Raw genomic sequence first — 20,490 nt, 5'->3', positions numbered from 1 at the left:
TGCAAATCCTATCCTGGAAATCTGTTATGAAACAGACAGTACAGCCATGCTGCTTTCTGAGCCGAGCTATGCTGCAGTGGACAACCTCCGACACTCCCCACCCCATATTCTAAGCTAAGGAGAACTTTGAAGAAGCCCAGTGCAAAGTGTAGGATGGGAAATTCTCACATTCGCTTAAGTGTCTGTTTAAGCTGCCCACCTGCCTGCCTGCCATCGCCTTAAACTTGTTTTCCCAACAAAGAGGAAATGGAAAGGTTTCCCTACTTGGGGACAGAACCTTCATTCCATTCACGTTCCATACGTGATAGCCACTAGATATTATGAATACAGAACTGCCATCTCAGTTGTTCTCTGGGACCAACAAGGCTTCCCACAAAATGACATCATGGCTGTGTTCTTACAATCCTCACTTTTGGATTAATACTGCTTTGTTTTAATTGTCAGGCAAATTTCAGAGATGCAACATCTGCCTCTCCCACTTTTGACATTATTGGGGTAGGCCTGTGTTTGAAGATACAGGTCTACAGCTGTCATGTATACTTTGGGCTCAAGAAAGGAATGTGGAAACACATTCTAATAACCTCTTGTACCTTTGGCTTTGGAATCTATGATCTATGATTGCAACCTATATTGCTAACTCAGAGTGTAGTCACATATGTTTCCTTTTCACTTTCCTTTACATTATCATCCATGCACAGATCCATTCTGAGATGGTAGTACAATGTCCTCTCAAAGTGGCAATCATGGTTGTGAGACTCCATCTAAAGGATCCACCAGACAAAGCATTACCATTGTATCTTCTGCTGGGATGTCTTACTCTCCAGCACAAGCTTCTGATTGGCCAGTTCCAAGTCACGTGCTGTCACATCCAGCTGCTCATAGACCTTAGCATGCTGTTCATTCATATGCCGTAACATTTCCAGCTGTTTTGTCAAATACTGGAAAGCAAGAGGATAATAAGCCCACAAAAACATTAGGAACATAACACCATGAATAATGTATTAATTACGGCTACAATGGTTAGTTGAATGATTGATTAGATGAATCACTTTTTATGGAGTAAAAAGCTGCCTCTCATTAATTGGGCAACATGGGTGACGCCCGAAGTCATGTAACCAAATTTCTGCTTGAGCAACAGCACTCTTCTCCATCCAGGCACTACTTAAAATCTGCTCTGGAGAGTTGGGAGGCCATTGGATGTCACTCCATTTTTTCGAAAAGCAGTAAATTATGTAAGAAATTATATAAATCACAGACCACAGCTGCTTAGTTATTGGTTTACTACACTTACAATGAACACATTTGTCTGGACAGTTTTGCTCCTCCATGATAGTACAGGGGAAAACAAACCACAACCTCTCGTTTAATGTTAGGTTCGAATAAGGGGTTGTGGTTTACTTAAACAAATTGTGGGTTGCTGGGAAGGTACTCTTATATTAAAGATGATACTATGGTGAAGTTTGCACATCATGGTAATCCTGTGGCCCTCCAGAAATGTTGGATCCAAATCCCATCATCCCCAGCTGGCATGGACCTACAGGAGAAGGGCTGTAGCTCAGTGGTAGAGCTTCTGCCTTACAGGCAGAAGGTTCCAAGTTCAATCCCCAGCATCTTCCGGTAGAGCTGGGAGAGATTCCTGCCTGAACCCCTGGATAGTCACTGCCAGTCAGTGTCAACATTATTGAGCTAGATGGACCAATGGTGTGACTTGGTATAAGGCACCTTCCCATGTTCCTAGTCTAGCAACATCTGGAGGGCCATAGGTTCCCTATCCTTGACCTGTGGCTTACCATGGCATGCAGACATGGCTATAGTGTCATCTCCAACACGAGTGTACCTTCCTAGCATGCCATTAGAACTAATATGTTTTCAGGTAGCCTCTCCTGTCATATCTTTCACAGTATCACAGTAGTGATACTGATTATGTAAGTTGTGAGGGAAGACATAGGGACCTGAAAGTGAAGCATTTGCTTCTGGAATTGCTAATCCAGTTTTAAAAACTCCAGAAATAGGACTTTGGGATGGAGGAAAAAAGAACCCTTTTCATTTATTTACTCATTTCCTGTTTGTTTACTAAAACATTTCAAGTACAGAACAATCTATCTGCATACACACACACCCCCGACCAAACATTTCTGCCTCTGCCTTTTTCTAAAAAGCCTAGAAATAGCAGACCTTTTAAAATCCCCTTTTCTTTTCTCCCCTCTTTTCCGCCCTTTACTATTTTAAAGACAAGGCAAACTTTAGGGTAGAAAGAGATGCATTTATGTCAAGAGGGCACAGAGCAATTTAGGCTGAAATGCTAACCCCACTTACTTGGGAGTAAGTAAGCCCCATTTAATTCAATTTGACGTCTGAGTAGACAGGGTTAGGGTTGCACTGTTAACCTCATTTCAGGGGCTTTGTCTGAAACTAAGCTGGGGGCTTAACAAAACTCAAAGTGGCCCTTACTAAAGCTGCTGCTCAGAATGTAAACATATGGGTAAGGGTTGGGAGGGTATCCCAGGAATGTCCAACACTGCCTTGTTGAGCTGCAGGACTTAATCTACTTCTATTCCAGCCCCTTCTATACAGGCATACCCCGCTTTAACATACGCAATGGGACCGGAGCGTGTATGTAAAGTGAAAATGTACTTAAAGTGGAGCAATTATCTATGCATGTACTGCACTGCAATCGCCACTAGATGGCAGCGGCGTCATGCCATTAAGTGTCCGTTATTGCGAAGCACGCGTACGTTAAGCGGGGTATGGTGGCGTATGGAGCATGTACGTTATAGCGAGGCGACGTTAAGTGAAGCGACGTTAAGCGGGGTATGCCTGTATGTGCTTGTCACCCCACCCCTCATCACACATCTCTGCGGCTACAGCCCGTACTGACTACACTGAGGCAGTAAAAATACCAAATAAACAACCATACACTTTTTCACAGCTATGCTGTCCCTCGAGCATAAAATAGGGTTATTTAGATTATGGCTGTGCTTCATCAGTTTGCCATCAGTACCTCTATCTCTTGTACTTGCTCCTCATTGGTTGCGTACATCTGTTGCAGAGAATCCTCCAGTTCTTTGTTGCGCTCCAACAAGGTCTTCCCTAGTTCAGCTGCTAAGTGCAAGTCTGAAGAATAAAAGAAACAGAATGCACCGAGGGTCATTTCTCCAAGCTCTTTGGGACACTGTGTGTGAATTGGCAGGCCTAATGCATTCTTTTAAAATATTTTTAACCCATCTTCCCAACGCTCAAGACAGTTCACAAAAACAACAGCACACATAATTCAACAAATAAATCTGTAAACATTCAAAATTAATAATACAACAGAAGCTATTATAACAGCTCAGCTGTGGTGAATTATATCTTTTAACTACACAGATTTTTGTTGTAGTATCTGATTGTAAAAGCCACACTTTCCTCATTCCCGATGCTTTGGAAAGGAGGGAGGAAAGATGGAGCCAGAGTGTCAGCGTCCAGGAACTTACAGGTTGGTTAGTTTCACATGTACTCTGGGAAAACTGGTGGTAAGCATTAATGGTTTAAAAGTTACCTAGCATATATAAGAACAAGTCATGCTGTAGAAGAAACAGCATGGCTTCCGCAAAGGTTATTGCTGTCTAACTAAAAATCCCCCACTAAAGACTCCAAAGTAAGCTTAGAAGTCAAAGGATAAGAAGACAGGTTCTCTTATGGGTCAATAACTGGTTAAAGAATGGGAAACAGAGAGTAATAATTGGTCAGTTCTGCCAATGGATGAATGTAAGAAGTGAAGTCTCCAGGGATTTGGGACCTATACTTCTAAACTTGTTCATAAATTATCTGGAGTCAGGCGTGAGTAGCTGAGGTGGCCAAGTTTGCTAATGATACCCAGTTGTTCAGGGTGGTAAGAACAAAGAGGAATTGTGAGGAGCTCCAAAAAGATTTCTCCAAGTTGGGTGAATGATCAGGAAAATGGCAAATAAATTCAATGTAATAAATGTAAAGTGACATACATTGGGGCAAAAAATCCTAATTTCACATGTACTCTAAAGGGGTCTGAACTGGTGGAGACAGCTCAGGAATAAGACCTTAGGGCTATATGGCTAGCTCCATGAAGATGTCAATACTGTGAGCAGCTGCTGTAAAAAACTGAATTCCAAGTTAAGGATTATTAGGGAAAGGACTGAAAATAAAACTGCCACTATCATACTGCCATTATATAAATCTGTGGTGCAATCCATCTAGGAATACTGTGTACTGCTCTGGTTGCTGCACCTCAACAAGGATATTGTAGAGATGGAAAAGGTTCAGAAAGGCCAACCAAAATTATCCAAGGAACTGGAGCAACTCACCTATGAGCAAAGGTTGCATTTGTGACTTTTTAGTATATAAAAAAGGTGAAAGTAATGGGGAGATATGATAGAGGTGTGGGCCATGCCAGCCCTTGGATGATGGCTCCTCTAATTAAGATCCAGTCCTCCTGATGCCCAAAAATCAACTCATTCGAAATGTGGTGTTGGAGGAGAGCTTTGCGCATACCATGGACCATGAACAAGACAAATAATTGGGTGTTAGAACAAATTAAACCAGAACTATCCGTGGCGCAGAGTGGTAAGCGGTGGTAACGCAGCCAGAGCTCTGCTCATGGCTGGAGTTCGATTCCAACGGAAGGAGAAAGTCTAATCTCTGGTAAAAGGGGTCTTTTCAGCCTTCCATCCATTTGTGGTCGGTAAAATGAGTACCCGGCATATGCTGGGGGGTAAAGAAAGGCCGGGGAAGGAGCTGGCAATCCCACCCCATATATACGGTCTGCCTAGTAAACATCGCAAGATGTCACCCTAAGAGTCGGAAACGACTTGCATTACAAGTGCGGGGACACCTTTACCTTTATCCTTAGAAGCTAAAATGATGAAACTGAGGTTATCATACTTTGGAACATAACGAGAAGACATGATTCACTGGCAAAGACAATAATGCTGGGAAAAACAGAAGGGAGGAAAAAGAGGAAGGCCAAACATGAGATGGATTGATTCCATAAAGGAAGCCATAGACCTGAACTTACAAGATCTGAACAGGGTGGTTTATAACAGATGCTACTGAAGGTCGCTGGTTCATAGGGTTGCCATAAATCAAAATTGACTTGAAGGCACATAACAACAATATTTTATTGCTTTGCTGCATTTATTTATTTATGACTCTAACATTTTTTAGCAGTTCTGCTGTAGGGCAAGTTGTCCTAATTATCCCATCTTGGGAAGCAGGAGGTAGTGCTGCTGCTAAGGTGGTAACTGTATTTTTAATGTTATATTTTATGATTTGTTAGTTGCTCTGAGAGCCTGTGCTGAAGAGTAGCATATAAATTCAATAACAATAAGGATTATATCTTCTCAGTCATCCCGGAGTGCAGGACACAGAATAATAGGCTCAAGTTACAGGAAGCCAGATTTCAGATGAACATCAGGAAAAGCATCCTAACTGTTAGAGTGGTACGACAATAGAACCAATTACCTAAGAAGGTGGTGGGCTCTCCAACACTGGAGGCATTCAAGAGGCAGCTGGACAGCCACCTGTCAAGTATGCTTTAAGCTGGATTTCTGCATTGAGCAGGGGATTGGACTCGGTGACTTTATAGGTTCCTTCCAACTCTACTCTTCTATGTTTCTATTATTATTATTACTGATGACAACAGCAGCAGAATCAGCAGACAGCCTCAACAGAAGTATTCAAACAACCAAGGCACAAATAATCCCTCTGGTTGCAAAGCCTCTATAGAAGGCCACGAGGGAGCAGCATTCATACTTGATCAGTATAGGCATTCCAATTCCTTTGCGCAAGTGAAATATAGGTCCCACTACTTGCAGCTGATGTTCATACTCTCCGAAATAAAGGCACTTTGGGAATACACAGAATGCCACTGCTGCATATAAAGAGGTGGTCTGGAAGGTATGAGCACCCCAGGCTGCAAAGGGCTTTAAAAGCACTAGTGCCTTTGATTCAGCCTGGGAGCATACCAGAGCTTGGAAAAGTTACTTTTTTGAACTACAACTCCCATCAGCCCAATCCAGTGGCCATGCTGGCTGGGGTTGATGGGAGTTGTAGTTCAGAAAAGTAACTTTTCCAAGCTCTGCCGGCAGCTAGTGCAATTGACGGGCCTTTGGTATGATCCAGCAGGGCTCTCCTTAGGTTCTCTCAGACTGACAATATTCTATTCTTTCACAGCTTTTCAAAGCTGATATTGAATAAATTTATCCAGGTCTAGTCAATAGGAATGATGTTCAGTGCCTTAGAACACCACCCTGGTAGCTTACAAAGTACTAGGGGAGGTTGGGTTTATAGCAATTTTTAAGGACTGACTAACCATTTGCATTTTATCTGTCTCTTGCCCCCAACCAGAGTCCCCCTCAGCCTAGGGATATGAAGCCATCTTTTTCCCACCAGAGTCTTCGCAGCTGTCTTTGTCACGGTGTGTCTGATCACCTATTTGTCTATGAACATGTGAGAAGACTGTAGAGTGTTGGCGGCTGCTACCTGAGGGCCAAGCTGCCATACACTCCTCTGTGTGTGTCAAGGAGATTCAACTGCACCTGCTCCTATAAGTAGGAGACCTCTCTGGGGCAGCACAGCTGCAGGATAAATTGTCCTAATTATCCCACCCTGGTGGGAAGCAAAAGGGGGCAATGCTGCCACTGAGGTGCTAATTGAATCCCTGCCTTTCGTCCTGTTTTCCCTGGACTTTAATGAGCAATGCTTCTGGGTTGCTATTGTTCAGAATTGGTTGCTATAGCAGAAGCAGGAGGCCAGGAACAACCCCTACCCCCCACCTTCTCCTTCTGTCCTCCCCATTCCCCACACTTGTAGACCTCACACTTCAGAACAGAATTGACAGGTTTGTAATCCAAATGCCTTTTCTGTAGTTAGCACTTTTTGGAATTGAATAACCACCTTGGCTTATTCCACTTTGGGGAATTGGATAAGCACCTCGGTTGCACAGAGGGTGGCCACTTACATACAGCAAAACAAAAGAGGAAATGCATCAGCCAAATAAATAAACAAACAAAAGATTAAACCGATATGCTCAAAAGTTACATATGTTAATTAGTTGCATACAGATGCAAATTCAGAATGAACACAACACATCTCATATTGGAGAAGACTGTGACCAGATGACCTGTGTGCCTGCTGCACAGGTGTTCACTGTTGATGGGCAACTCTGAGGCCTCTGCTGCTCTCTCTTCTTATGGTTCTTTATCTTGACACCAAACCTGGTCTGGACAGCCCTTCAAAAAGAGGACTATTCTCTGTAAAGTAGGACACATGGCTATTCTATTTGTACAAGAGCTTATTGACAAATGGCTTAGGTATGCTAGAATTGTGGGAAATGATTTATCAAGGTGAATATTTCGCATGTTGCAGAGAAAAGTTGCAATGGTAGGCAAAAATTGTTGACTAGTAATCAGATTTGGCTGCTTTTGCCTAATTTTCCTTTACTGCTTAAAACCTATCAGGAAGAATATGGGAGGCACTAAATTACATCCAGAGGCTGGCTAAGGGATCTGGATCTATTCCTAAACTCCTTGTTATATGTTGATTATTCCTCAGAAAACTGATCTCCAGTTCTGAATACTATACCCTAGGGTGGACTCTGGGAACTGACAAGCTCTTAATTTTAATAATTATAATGATATAAAATCACCTGTCTGGCAGCTGCACTCCCTGAATAGGTCTGATTAAGAGAAGAGCATTTACTGGTAGAGAGACTTTTATAGAGCTGTCTCCAGTTTTCAAGATGCCCCCAGAAGACTGAAAGTGTGGCAAAAGGGGGTTAGTACTAGAAGATGAAAACGGTATGCTCTAGCTTATGTCAAAAGGGAAACTTCATATTCGTTAGCTACTTTGGTTGTGACTGATAGCCTCTTCTCTTCCTCTGCACCATACATTCTTTGCAGCCAATAGACCCTATACGTTTTATCCTGCACAAGTTGATGATCTGGCTGACATTGCAGGCATCAACCTAGAAACATTAATGCTGCCTCACAAAGAGAAGAGCTCTCCCTGTGTCTCTGAGGATTACACCAGCCTGGTCCCACCATATGGCATCCAGTTTAATTTGCTAGAGTTTAAAAACTCCTTCAGTAGTAATTGTATAGGAGCTAGGAGAGGTATAAATAAAGAAAATGCATGGAAAGCTTATTCTTTTTTGTGACTAAGTCTGCATAGGAAGGCAAATAGGTTTTTCATTTTAAAGTAACTTCTTAAAACACTGCTAGTTTAAACCACTGTATTTGTTCTTATACAACTAGGAACACTATATGAATATGCACACACCGGGAAAAGTGTTGTGAGAAATTAAAAGTGTGTTATACACTTTAAAGCAGGAATAGCTGGGGCAGTGCCTTGGAGGAACCCTCCCAACATGGGCATTGCTGCCACTTACCTGGACAGTGTGGGGGCAGGGCAGTGACCAGGTCAGAGTCGGTGGGTGCACCAGCAGGAGTAGCCCTGCCCTGTCCAGGTAAGCAACAGCAATGTCAGTGTCAGAGGGCAGCTCCACAGTCGGGAGCTCCCCAGATACTCCTGCTTTAAGCATATAATCCCTTTTAATTTCTCACAACATTTTTCCTGGTGTGCATGCATCTTGGCTGTCCAAACTGGGCCAGTCAGCTCTACATAAGAATTGTTTTTCTTTATTTTATGTCAACAATTTATATGTCACTTAACACCTTAGTCTCTAACCAATGTACAGAAAGGTGAAAAAGATACAATAAAGGTAACATTTGTTAGAACTAACCCTAAAATCTGAAAACGTACTTATAATGCCCGCTGAAAAATAAAAGCTCTTCACTAAGTGCCAGAAGGTCAGTAGGGAGGGGGCCTGTCTGATCTCAGTTGGAAGGGAATTCCACGGAATGGAGCCTACAATACTGAATGCACAGCTTCTGATGGATATGAGGGGAGGGTTGTAGCTCAGTGGCAGCACATCTGCTTTGCATGTAGAAGGTCCCATGTTCAATCCCTGGCATCTCCAAGTGAGGCTGGGAGAGACTCCTGCCTGAAACCCTGGAGAGCTGCTGCTAGTCAGTGTTGACAATATAGAGCTAGACGGACCAATGGTCTGACCCAGTATAAGGCAGCTTCTGATGTTCCTATGAGCCATGCGAATGAGTCATGGGGGCCACTACTTCATCCACCAAGTAGGGAATGTGCTTTATTAACAGTGCAATACTATGCACTGTCCCACTATGTTCAATGGGACTTAGGAGGCTGCAATCCTAAATCCACATACTAAGCCACCCTAATCACAAACTGACTGGATGACCTTGGGAAAGTCACTGCACCTTTTCTGTAAAACAAAAGTATTACCACTTCCATGCAGACATCATAATGGCAGTTTCAGAATAAATAGATGATTTATTATTCATTACGTTTTGCAGAAGGATTTTTAGCAGCTGCCTTTTGTCAGAGCAGTTAGACAAATTATGTCAAGAACAGGAAGGAGGGCAGATAGCTATACAGTAAGAAAACATGAAGTCAGAAGCAAGAAGGAAAGTCACAGTGGAATGAAATGGCAACAGCTTGGGAACCATGTTGTCATGGTTACAGAGATTGCTCTGGGTGACCCAACACATTTATCACACTCAGATCAGCTCAAGGGCAACTAAAAATACATATTAATTGTTCACAAAAAGTGCAACAGAAGAGAAATAATCAGTCCCATTATATTACTTTCTATACTCTTCCTTCTGTCACCATACTGGTTTCCCTGTTTAAGGCTAACTGGATTCTTGTTTAATTATCTATTAATCTATAGCTCTATAGTGAAGTAAGTTTCAATATAAATACATCCTTTTATATTAGAACCAGGATTTATATATCTCAGGACTAGTTATATATCAGTGTTGGTTCAATCATTCTCCATTTTTGTAATCATAGGCCATAGTTTTGCCATAAAAATGTTTTTCACCCAGATTTAGTTAGTCCATCTTCAGAACATCTCATATAATCTACAAATTCAGTCTATCTCTTTTAATTGCTTTGTTGATTTTCACTGTTAAACTGGGACCATCTGTGTAGCTATTTATTTTTATAAATACAGGTAAAAATGTAAATGTACTGCCTTCAAGTCGATCCCAACTTATGGCAACCCTATGAATAGGGTTTTCATGAGGCTGAGATGCAGTGACTGGCCCAAGGTCACCCAGTGAGCTTCATGGCTATTTGGGGATTTGAACCCTGGTCTCCCAGGTCATAGTCCAACACCTTAACCACTACACCCAGTGCCAGTGCCAGGCTATTTTGCACCCTAGGCAAGGCTAACTACCTGCACCCCCCCAAAAAATTGCTGACTTCAATTTTCAAAAACAGATGTCTTGTAGAAAAAATGAAAAGCACAAAACTTGAAACTGCTAAATTTATTTTAAATTGCAAGAATAAGTAATACAACAATCTTTCTCAAATACAAGAGAAAATGTTTTAGCACACAAATCATTTTGAATAATCTTGTGAATTGTGATGTTAAAATTTAAGTCTCTTAAAAGTTTCAATTTCAGGCACATCAAAATATCACTTTGCGTGCCTTTTCCTTTGCAAATTTTGTCACCAATTCCTTCAGGTCAAGTGCTGATGCTTGAGCATGTTCAATTGATATAGTAGCCAAGCCAACTAGTCTCTTTTGCAACATTGTTGAGTGTATGTAAGTTTGTAAGTTTGAGCTTTGAGAAACTGCGTTCACCACTGACACTGGAAGTGTGAGAAGGATTCTTAGAGCAACAGAAACATTAGGCACACTATCCAGGAGTTTTAGTTGTAGTATGAAGAGAAGTACTCCTTTTGGTGGCATAGACTTTGGAAGTCTTCGAACTATTGCTATAAGTTCACAGCACAGATCTTCAGCATCAAAATCTTTGTTTCCATTGTGCATCAATTATTTTTCCAAATTCTTGCAGGCCTTAAGTACATCTTCAGTAGATTTTTTGTTGATACTGTATATATCATGAAAAATGGAAATGGACTGCCTTCAAGTCGATTCCAACTTTCAGGGTAAGTGGTATTCAGAGGGGGTTTACCATTGCCTTCCTCTGCGGCTGAGAGGCAGTGACTGGTCCAAGGTCACCCAGTGAGCTTCATGGCTATGTGGGGATTTGAACCCTGGTCTCCCAGGTCGTAGCCTAACACCTTAACCACTATACCACACAGGCTCTCGTATATTCATACAGGAAGCCAAACAGGGAATTATATTGTTGTAGCTGTTGGAATCTCTCTTCAACAGATTGTATGGCCATGTCTAAGACAGCATAGTAGAAACCTACTTTAAATTTTTGCTTTGGATCTTGCGGTGCCTCTTCTTCGGCCTCATACTCAAACTGCAGTTTTTCTCCTTTTTCTAACCTGTTCTGTCTCAAAGTTTAGTGGTATTTCTAGCTCCTTTGCAATCTCAGTAGCATCTATCAAAACATGTTGAAAACCCTCATCACACCTGCAGCCCACAAGGTAATTCTTGGTCACTTGCAATTGGCTTGTAGCTGAATTAAATCAGCTTCCTTATTTTGTAGTCGCTTGCTTGTAAAATTGACTTCAAAAAGGATGTTGTACCATGTAACAAGGGATACCACAAACTTGAACTTACAAATTGCATCAGCAAGGGCCTTAGCTTCAATTCGGGAAGTATTTCCAGATAAACCTTTTAGGCTTGTGTCATCAAAGATCTCTATTAAAGCACCATATATACTACCAAGATGATATCTCAGTGGTGTCAAAGCATCGATCCAACTCTCCCATCTTGTTTCGCTCAATGGCTTAACAGCTATGCCTAAGTCTGATACATGGCTAGCTAGAATTTGCCAACGCCGAGTCGATGCAGAGAAATAATCATAGATCTGTTGAACCAAACTGAAGAAACTAGTTGCTTCCAGACAACACTTGGAGGCATCACTGACTACCAAGTTTAAAGAGTGTGCATTGCAGGGCACAAAAAAGGCACGTGGGTTTACGTCCAGGACTCTCTTTTGTACGCCATTTTCTTTGCCATTCATGTTACTCCCATTATCATAACCTTGACCACGCAGATTCTCAATTGGTAATCCCATTTGCTCAAACTGTCCAAGAAGAGTTTATCATAAAGGCACCTGTATAGTAGGGCTCTACTTTGCGGCACTCCGCTTTGCAGCGTTCCACCAATACAGAGGTTGTCAATTGCAGAAAAGCCCTGCTCCTACGGCACTTGTTCCATTTTTACGGCATTTTTTGGGTGTCGGGAGCCATTTTAGACAATGTTAGTCAATGTGTTCCGCTTTACGGCGGATTTCGTTTTACGGCGGAGGTCTGGAACGGAACCTGCCGTATGAGTGAGGTCCTACTGTAGTCTCCTTCAGTGGAACAAATCCCAAGAAATGTTCTCTTATGATAACCTCAGACTCAGACATCTCATTAACTGATGGTTTGATTACATCAACATAACATACAATCATTGTCATTTGTTCAATATGACTAACATCAGGTGTGCAGTCCATAATAATTGAGTAGTATTTGGCTGAGTTTGCATGTGCTAAAATTTTCTGCTTTATAGCACCTGCTAGAAGCTGTATAAGCTCATTTTGGATATCTTTTCTTAGGCAGTGAATCATTGTTTCTTGATCTTTAACTCTGCACAAATGTTCATTCATGATAGGATCAAAAAGGGCTAGATATACTACAAACTTCAAAAAAATTCCATTGCTAGCACTGTACAACTTTTCAGTTGTACCACGGAATGCCAAGTTTTGTATGCCAACAACTCTGACCAAAGCAATCAAGCGTTCCAAGATTTGTCGCCAATATTGTTCTTCTTGCCTAATTTTCTGCTGGATAATATCATCAATTGTTTTTCCTTTAGATAAGCGCAATTCAAGTTCTCTCCAGGTCTGATAGTTTTCTAAATGGTCAGTATTCCTAAAATTGCACAAACACGCTGTTACTTACTCGAATATAAAAAGGATAAATAAAAAACAGAATATAGAAATTTTTCATAAGAGTTTATAATTAATTATATTCCATAGCACTGCTGTGGTATTTATCTTAAAATAAAAAATATAAATTGTCAGTTGCATTTTTACAAGGGTTAAAAAAACTAATCTGTATAAAACTGTGCCCCTCAAAGGTCAGTACTGCGCCCCTCTGAGGTCTGTGCCCTAGGGGGCTGCCTAGTTGGCCTAATGATAGCACTGGCCCTGACTACACCACACGTAACCCAACATCATGGCTAGTGGTTGTAATTTCAACCACTGTTCTTTTTTTTAAAGTATGCATGTTCATAATTATTGTTATTATTTATTAATTTATGAATCACCTTTTACATGTGTCTCAAGGCGATTTACAAACATGCCATAAAATCAGCTGAAATGGTTTTTAAAAAAGTACAAAAACAACTGAAGATCCATTTAAAAACAATTCAAAATGAACACCTAAGGCAGAGACTTCTTCATCCTCTTGGAAAAGCTTGTCAAATTGCTAGCTAAGACCACCATATATGCAAATGAATACCAAGAAAATCAGAGCATTCCCAACATTTTCCTTCTCCATCTTTATAAATTATTATTTATTAAATTTACATCCCATCCTTCCTCCCAGCGGGAGCCCAGGGAGGCAAATAAAAACACTAAAAACACTCTAAAACATCTTAAACACACTTTAAAATATATTAAAACAAAACATCTCTAAAAACATATTAAAACAACTCAAAACATCTTTTTTTAAAAAGAAAAACTTTTAAAACATTTTAAAAAGCAATTTCAACACAGACACAGACTGTCTCTGTTTAAACCGCTCAGGTGAAGTAGCAAAAGGCCACAACTTTGAAACAGTTCTCGTTTGAACTAATGCTAAACAATGTAGGATTGTCCATATATCTTGTTTCAGAAGGAATTTCCATTTTTTAAAATATACTGAGTATCAGTTCTTGAAGATTACTAAGATGTTAAATGATGGTAGTATCATCTTTCAATAGGTCTCGTACCTCGTGATACTGAAAGTCTTTCCATTTCACTGTTTAGGGGTTACCTGTTTCAAATTCTCGTTTTTTTCCACATAGGACTGGAGATATTCAAACAACAAGTTATATTCAGAGCTTTCCTATTGTGATTAGGGATGAGGGAGGAATTCACATAACTCAAATCCAAAGCAGACTCACCTGATTTTATCTGTGCAAATCATGACCTGGATTGGATCATGGGTCTGCTTCAGAATCTGCAGTGCTGCGAATACCTTTACAATGCCATCTGAGGGCTGCAGTGGTACCTCTGTACTTCTGGAAGATACTTCTGTCCTTTAAACGTGTAAAAATGGTTAATCTAGCTGTCCACAGTCTGGAGCAGCTAGGGCATGAGGCTTCTTGCCACCACATGTTTTTAACATAATAGAGCAAGTCCCCCTGGGAGTGATGGGACTTAATTGTTCCATTGCTTTCAGGGAGAATTGTACAGATAAAACATAGTTGCCTCCATGTAAGTACTAATAGATCCATGACTCCATGTCAACAAAGGAATGCAGGTAATGGAATTTACCTGGTATTTCTTCTTGAAATGAAAGGTGGTATATAAATACTTCATATGGAAAGAGGGATTGGACCAAGATGAAAGAGGTGTGAAAATTGGAGGGAGACACATCAATAATTTAAAATATGCAGACAATACCGTACTACTAGCAGAAACCAGTAACGATCTGCAATGAATGCTGTTAAAAGTTAAAGAGGAACGCACAAAAGCAGGACTACAGCTGAACGAAAAGACTAAAGTAATGACAACAGAAGATATATGTAACTTTAAAGTTGACATGTATGTGAAAGTTGAACAATGAAAAAGGTGGATAAGAGAAAAATGAACTCATTTGAAATGTGGTGTTGCGCATACCATGGGCCGTGAAAAAGACAAATAATTGGGTGTTAGCACAAATTAAAGCAGAACTATCACTAGAAGCTAAAATGATGAAACTGAGGTTATCATACTTTGGACACATCATGAGACGACATGATTCACTAGAAAAGACAATAATGCTGGGAAAAACAGAAGGGAGTAGAAACAGAGGAAGGCCAAACAAGCGATGGATTGATTCCATAAAGGAAGCCACAGTCCTGAACGTACAAGATCTGAACAGAGTGGTTTATACAATATATAAATTATATAAATACAACAACAACAACAATCCTTCTAGTTCAGACAAAGGGATAGAACTGGGGCTGGATTCAGGGTCTCATACGGCCTCAGTTCACTTCCAGCCTTTATTTGAGCAAGTTGCTCACCTAGAGCTATCCTTAGTGCTGGAATTGTTGCCCTGCCTTGCTATATCATGCCCTGTGATCTCCACGTCAATACTAGACAGGACAGCTACAATGTTTGGGACTCTTTAGTTTAGAAAAAAAAAAGGCAACTGGGTAGGTGTATGATACAGGGTTATAAAACTATACTTGGCATGATGGAAATTGATATAGATAATTCTTCTCTCTCTCTCTCTCTCTCTCATATAATACTAGGATTTGGGGTCATCTAATGAAATTGATCCCCAATACCTTCACTGTATGCCTTTGAATGCCAGTTGCTGGGAATCACAAGTGGGGAGAGTGCTGTTGCACCCAAGTCCTGCTGTCGGGCTTCCAACAGGCATATTGGCCACCGTGAGAGCAGGACCCTGAACTAGATGGGCCACTGGCCTGATCCAGCAGGACTCTTCTTATGTTCTTAACAGGAGAGTTGGGATAGTTAAAACAGGCTTCTTCACCTAATGCACAATTTATGGAATGTGGTGATGGCCACTAGCTTAGATGGCTTTAAAATGGGATTAGACCTCTTGGAGGATAAGGCTACTAGCCATGGTAGCTATATGAAACCTCGAACCCCAGAGACAGTATGCCATGGAATACCAGCTGCTGGGGGAGAGCAACCATTAGAGAAGGCTATTACCTTCATGCCCTGCTTGTGGGCTTCTCAAAGACAGCTGGTTGGTCACTGTGTGGGACTCTAAATGGACCTGTGGTCCAATTCAGCAGGGCTTTTCCTTTATATATCTTCTCTACTCTTTCCATTCCTTTCCCCTTATTCGGCATAATCCACTGCTGTTTTCATTCTGATTCTCAAAATACTTTGATAAGCAGTATACCACCTGACTATGAAAAAGTACAATAATTTAGGTTGTTAAAATTGCTTATTTAGTTGCCTAAATATTCACGTTACTCTCCTAGATCTACTGCCTCTATCTTAAGATCTGATGATGGGTCATTATCTTCTTCACATCTGAAAGCCAATCCTTGTGGTTTGCATTTTACCTTTCTTTTTTCATTTTGTTCTTTAAAACCAGGTAACTGCCATTCTTTGTCAATTCTTCCTGTACCCGTTCTTCTTTATTGTTATGTTTCTGCATTTCCAGTCAAGTGAGGTGGCCATGTTTGCTGATGATACTAAATTGTTCAGGGTTGTTAAAACAAAAGGGATTGTGAAGGGCTCAAAGGACTTTTCTAAACTGAGTGAATGGGCAGCAAAATGGCAAACGTAAACTTATGCATATTGGAGCAAAATATCTTAATTTCACATATACACTAATTAGGGTCTGAACTGGTGGTGACTGACCAGGAATGTGACCTTGGGGTCATAGTGGATAGCTCAATGAAGATGTCAACCCAATGTGTGGCAGCTGTGGAAAAGGCAAATTCCATGCCAATATCATAATGCCATTATATAAATCTATCGTGTGGCCGCATTTGGAAATACTGTGTACAGTTATGGTCACCTCACCTCAAAAAGGATATTGTAGAGCAAAAAAGGGTTTACAAAAGGGCAACCAAATGATCAAGGGGATGAACAACTCCCCTATGAGGAAAGGTTGCAGCATTTGGGGCTTTTTAGTTTAGAGAGAAAAGGCGGGTCAGAGGTGACATGATAGAAGTGTATAAAATTACACATGGCATTGAGAAAGTGGATAGAGAAAAGGTTTTCTCCCTCTCTCATAATGCTAGAACTCGTGGACATTCAAAGAAGCTGAATGTTGGAAGATTCAGGACAGACAAAAGGAAGTACTTCTTTACTCAGCGCATAGTTAAACTATGGAATTTGCTCCCACAAGATGCAGTAATGGCCACCAGCTTGGATGGCTTTAAAAGAAGATTAGACAAATTCATGGAGGACAGGGCTATCAATGGCTACTAGCTGTGATGGCTGTGCTCTGCCACCACCCTAGTCAGAGGCAGCATGCTTCTGAAAACCAGTTGCCGGAAGCCTCAGGAGGGGAGAGTGTTCTTGCACTTGGGTCCTGCTTGCGGGCTTCCCCAAGGCACCTGGTTGGCCACTGTGAGAACAGGATGCTGGACTAGATGGGCCACAGGCCTGATCCACCAGGCTTATCTTATGTTTTTTATAACAAAGCTTCAGACTGATGAATATCAAATATCAGTTTGGGTAGCAGATCAGCTATCAGGAATGGTGCAATAGAGGGTTCCTGCATTGGCAAGGGATTGGACTAGATGACTTTTGCGGTTCCTCCATCATTCTATGAAATGCCTTCTCTCATACTCTGGGATATTTGATTCTCTTTAGGTATTACACACTTAAAAGAGCCTCCTGTCCCCTTTGTTACTATAATCTTTCAACTGCAATGCCTGTTATAGGTTCATAATGTGGGACTTATACATCATTTCCACAGAGAGATCTTGAAATATTGAAATACAGTGTCCTTCATGCTTTATCAGTCTCTGCTCTTAACAGTCATTGCTCTTCTTCTTCTTGTTCTTCTTGTTCTTCTTATTTTATTCGATTTCTATACCGCCCACAGCCCGAAGGCTCTCAGGGCGGTGCACAACATAGATGAAATACAATAAAATCACAAAAACAGTAAAAGCATACATATAAAACAATTAAACCACCTGATATACATTAAAAACTAAAAGATAGAATTTAAAATGCCTGGGAGAATAAAAAGGTTTTAACCTGGCGCCGAAAAGATAGAAGTGTAGGCGCCAGGCGCACCTCATCAGAGAGACTGTTCCATAATTCGGGGGCAACCACCGAAAAGGCCCTAGATCTTGTTACGACCCTCCGAGCTTCTCTGTGAGTCGGAACTCGGAGGAGGGCCTTAGATGTTGAACGTAGTGAACGGGTAGGTTCATATCGGGAGAGGCGTTCCGCTAGGTATTGTGGTCCCGCGCCGTGTAAGGCTTTATAAGTCAAAACTAGCACTTTGAATTTGGCCCGGAAACAGATAGGTAGCCAGTGCAAACGAGCCAGAACAGGTGTTATATGTGCGGACCGCCTAGTCCTCGTCAACAGTCTAGCTGCTGCGTTTTGCACTAGCTGTAGTTTCCAAACTGTCTTCAAAGGCAGCCCCACGTAGAGCGCATTGCAGTAATCCAATCTAGAGGTTACCAGAGCATGCACAACTGAAGCGAGGTCGTCGCTTTCCAGATAGGGACGTAGCTGGGCTACCAACCGAAGGTGGTAGAACGCATTCCGTGCCACCGAGGCCACTTGCACCTCGAGAGACAGGAATGGATCGAAAAGAACCCCCAAGCTACGAACCTGTTCTTTCAGGGGGAGTGTAACCCCATCTAGAACAGGTTGAACATCCACCATCTGGTCAGAGAAGGCGCTCACCAACAGCGTCTCAGTCTTGTCAGGATTGAGCCTCAGTTTATTAGCTCTCATCCAGTCCATTATCGCGGCCAGGCAACGGTTCAGCACATCAACAGCCTCACCTGAAGAAGATGAAAAGGAGAAATAGAGTTGCATGTCATCAGCATACTGGTGACAACGCACTCCAAAGCTCCTGATGACCGCACCCAGCGGCTTCATGTAGATGTTAAAAAGCATAGGGGACAGGACCGATCCCTGCGGGACTCCACAATGGAGAGTCCAGGGTGTCGAGCAATGCTCCCCAAGCCCTACCCTCTGGGGACGGTCCACCAAGTAGGAGCGGAGCCACTGCCAAGCAGTACCTCCAACTCCCAACTCCGTGAGTCTCCCCAGAAGGATACCATGGTCGATGGTATCAAAAGCAGCTGAGAGATCAAGGAGAATCAACAGAGTAACACTCCCTCTGTCCCTCTCCCGACATAGGTCATCGTACAGGGCGACCAAGGCTGTTTCAGTGCCAAAACCGGGCCTAAAACCGGATTGAAACGGATCTAGATAATCGGTTTCATCCAAGAGCACCTGGAGCTGGCTGGCGAGCACCCGTTCTAAGACCTTGCCCAGGAATGGAACATTCGCTACCGGTCTATAGTTGTTCAAATTATCTGGGTCCAGGGAAGGTTTCTTCAGGAGTGGTCTCACTACTGCCTCTTTTAAGCAACTATGGACCACTCCATCTCTCAAGGAGGCATTTATCACTTCCCTGGCCCAGCCGGCTGTTCCAACCCTGCCAGCTTTCACTAGCCAAGAGGGGCAAGGATCCAGTACAGAGGTGGTTGCACGCACCAGTCCAAGCACCTTGTCAACGTCCTCAAGCTGTACCAACTGAAACTCATCCAATAAATGAGGACAAGACCGTGCTCCGGATACCTCATTAGGTTTAACTGCCATAATACTGGAGTCTAAGTCCCGGCGGATGCATGAGATTTTATCTTGGAAGTGACCAGCGAACTCGTTACAGCGGGTTTCTGAAGGTTCTATAATATCCTGAGGACTAGAATGTAAAAGCCCTCGGACAATTTTAAAGAGCTCAGCTGGGCGGTTGAGATATGATTTAATGGTGGCAGCGAAGTATCGCTTTTTCGCTGCCCTCACCGCTTCTGTATAGAACTTAGTGGAGGCACTTACCAAGGCATAACTGCATCCGTCAGGAGTACGCCTCCATCTGCACTCAAGCCTTCTCCTCTCTTGCTTCATCGCTCTCAGCTCCGGGGTATACCACGGGGCTGCATGAGCTCTGCAAGGGATAGGGCGCGCAGGAGCGATCGTGTCCACGGCCCGGGTCATTTCCGTATTCCACAGTTCGACCAGGGCTTCGACAGGAGCGCCTGTCTTATCAGCCAGAAAATCCCCCAGAGCCCTTTGGAAACCCAGAGGATCCATTAGTCTCCGAGGTCGGACCAGCTTAATAGGTCCTCCACCCTTGTGGAGGGAGAGGGTGGCTGTAAGCCTAAACTTCAACAAGCGGTGATCTGTCCATGACAATGGGGTCGATAAAAAACTCCCCACCTCCAGATCACCATCTCCATGTCCAGTAGCAAAGATCAGATCAAGAGTGTGCCCCGACACATGCGTTGGGCCAGTGGCAAATTGAGACAGCCCCATGGTTGCCATGGCCATGAAGTCCTGAGCCGCCCCAGATAAAGCAGCCTCGGCATGGATGTTGAAGTCTCCCAGTACTAATAGTCTGGGGGACTTCAACAGTACCTCCGAGACTACCTCTGACAGCTCAGTTAGGGAAGCTGTTGGGCAGCAGGGTGGACGGTACACCAACAGAATTTCCAATCTGTCTCCTTGACCCAGCACAAGGTGGAGGCATTCTAAGCCAGTCGCCACCTGGACAGGGTGCTTGATGAGCAAGAGAGAGCTCCTATAGGCCACA

At 42.4% G+C, this 20,490-nt stretch overlaps 2 protein-coding genes across 4 annotated transcripts in view; both read right to left on the bottom strand.

The window, feature by feature from the left end:
* Window positions 1-20,490, bottom strand: part of CDR2L (cerebellar degeneration related protein 2 like) — a 39,200-nt gene that overhangs the window by 5,871 nt on the left and 12,839 nt on the right. For all 3 annotated transcript variants that reach the window (XM_061616114.1, XM_061616115.1, XM_061616116.1), the window contains 2 exons: window positions 3,002-3,114; window positions 790-938 (listed from right to left, as the gene is read on the bottom strand). In XM_061616114.1, coding sequence (XP_061472098.1) covers window positions 790-938; window positions 3,002-3,114 — 262 coding nt within the window. The remainder of the gene's footprint in view (window positions 1-789; window positions 939-3,001; window positions 3,115-20,490) is intronic.
* On the bottom strand, window positions 10,496-14,268 carry LOC133382144 (uncharacterized). Its single transcript, XM_061621812.1, has 2 exons — window positions 14,129-14,268; window positions 10,496-12,891 (listed from the first exon to the last, which is right to left on the bottom strand). The coding sequence occupies exons 1-2, from the start codon at window positions 14,149-14,151 to the stop codon at window positions 12,273-12,275; spliced, it is 642 nt and encodes a 213-aa protein (XP_061477796.1). The 5' UTR covers window positions 14,152-14,268; the 3' UTR covers window positions 10,496-12,272.

Source organism: Rhineura floridana, chromosome 3 (assembly GCF_030035675.1).
Source record: "Rhineura floridana isolate rRhiFlo1 chromosome 3, rRhiFlo1.hap2, whole genome shotgun sequence".
NCBI lineage: Eukaryota > Metazoa > Chordata > Lepidosauria > Squamata > Rhineuridae > Rhineura > Rhineura floridana.
The sequence above is the reverse complement of the archived record's forward strand: the minus strand, read 5'-3'. Positions and strand labels throughout refer to the sequence as shown.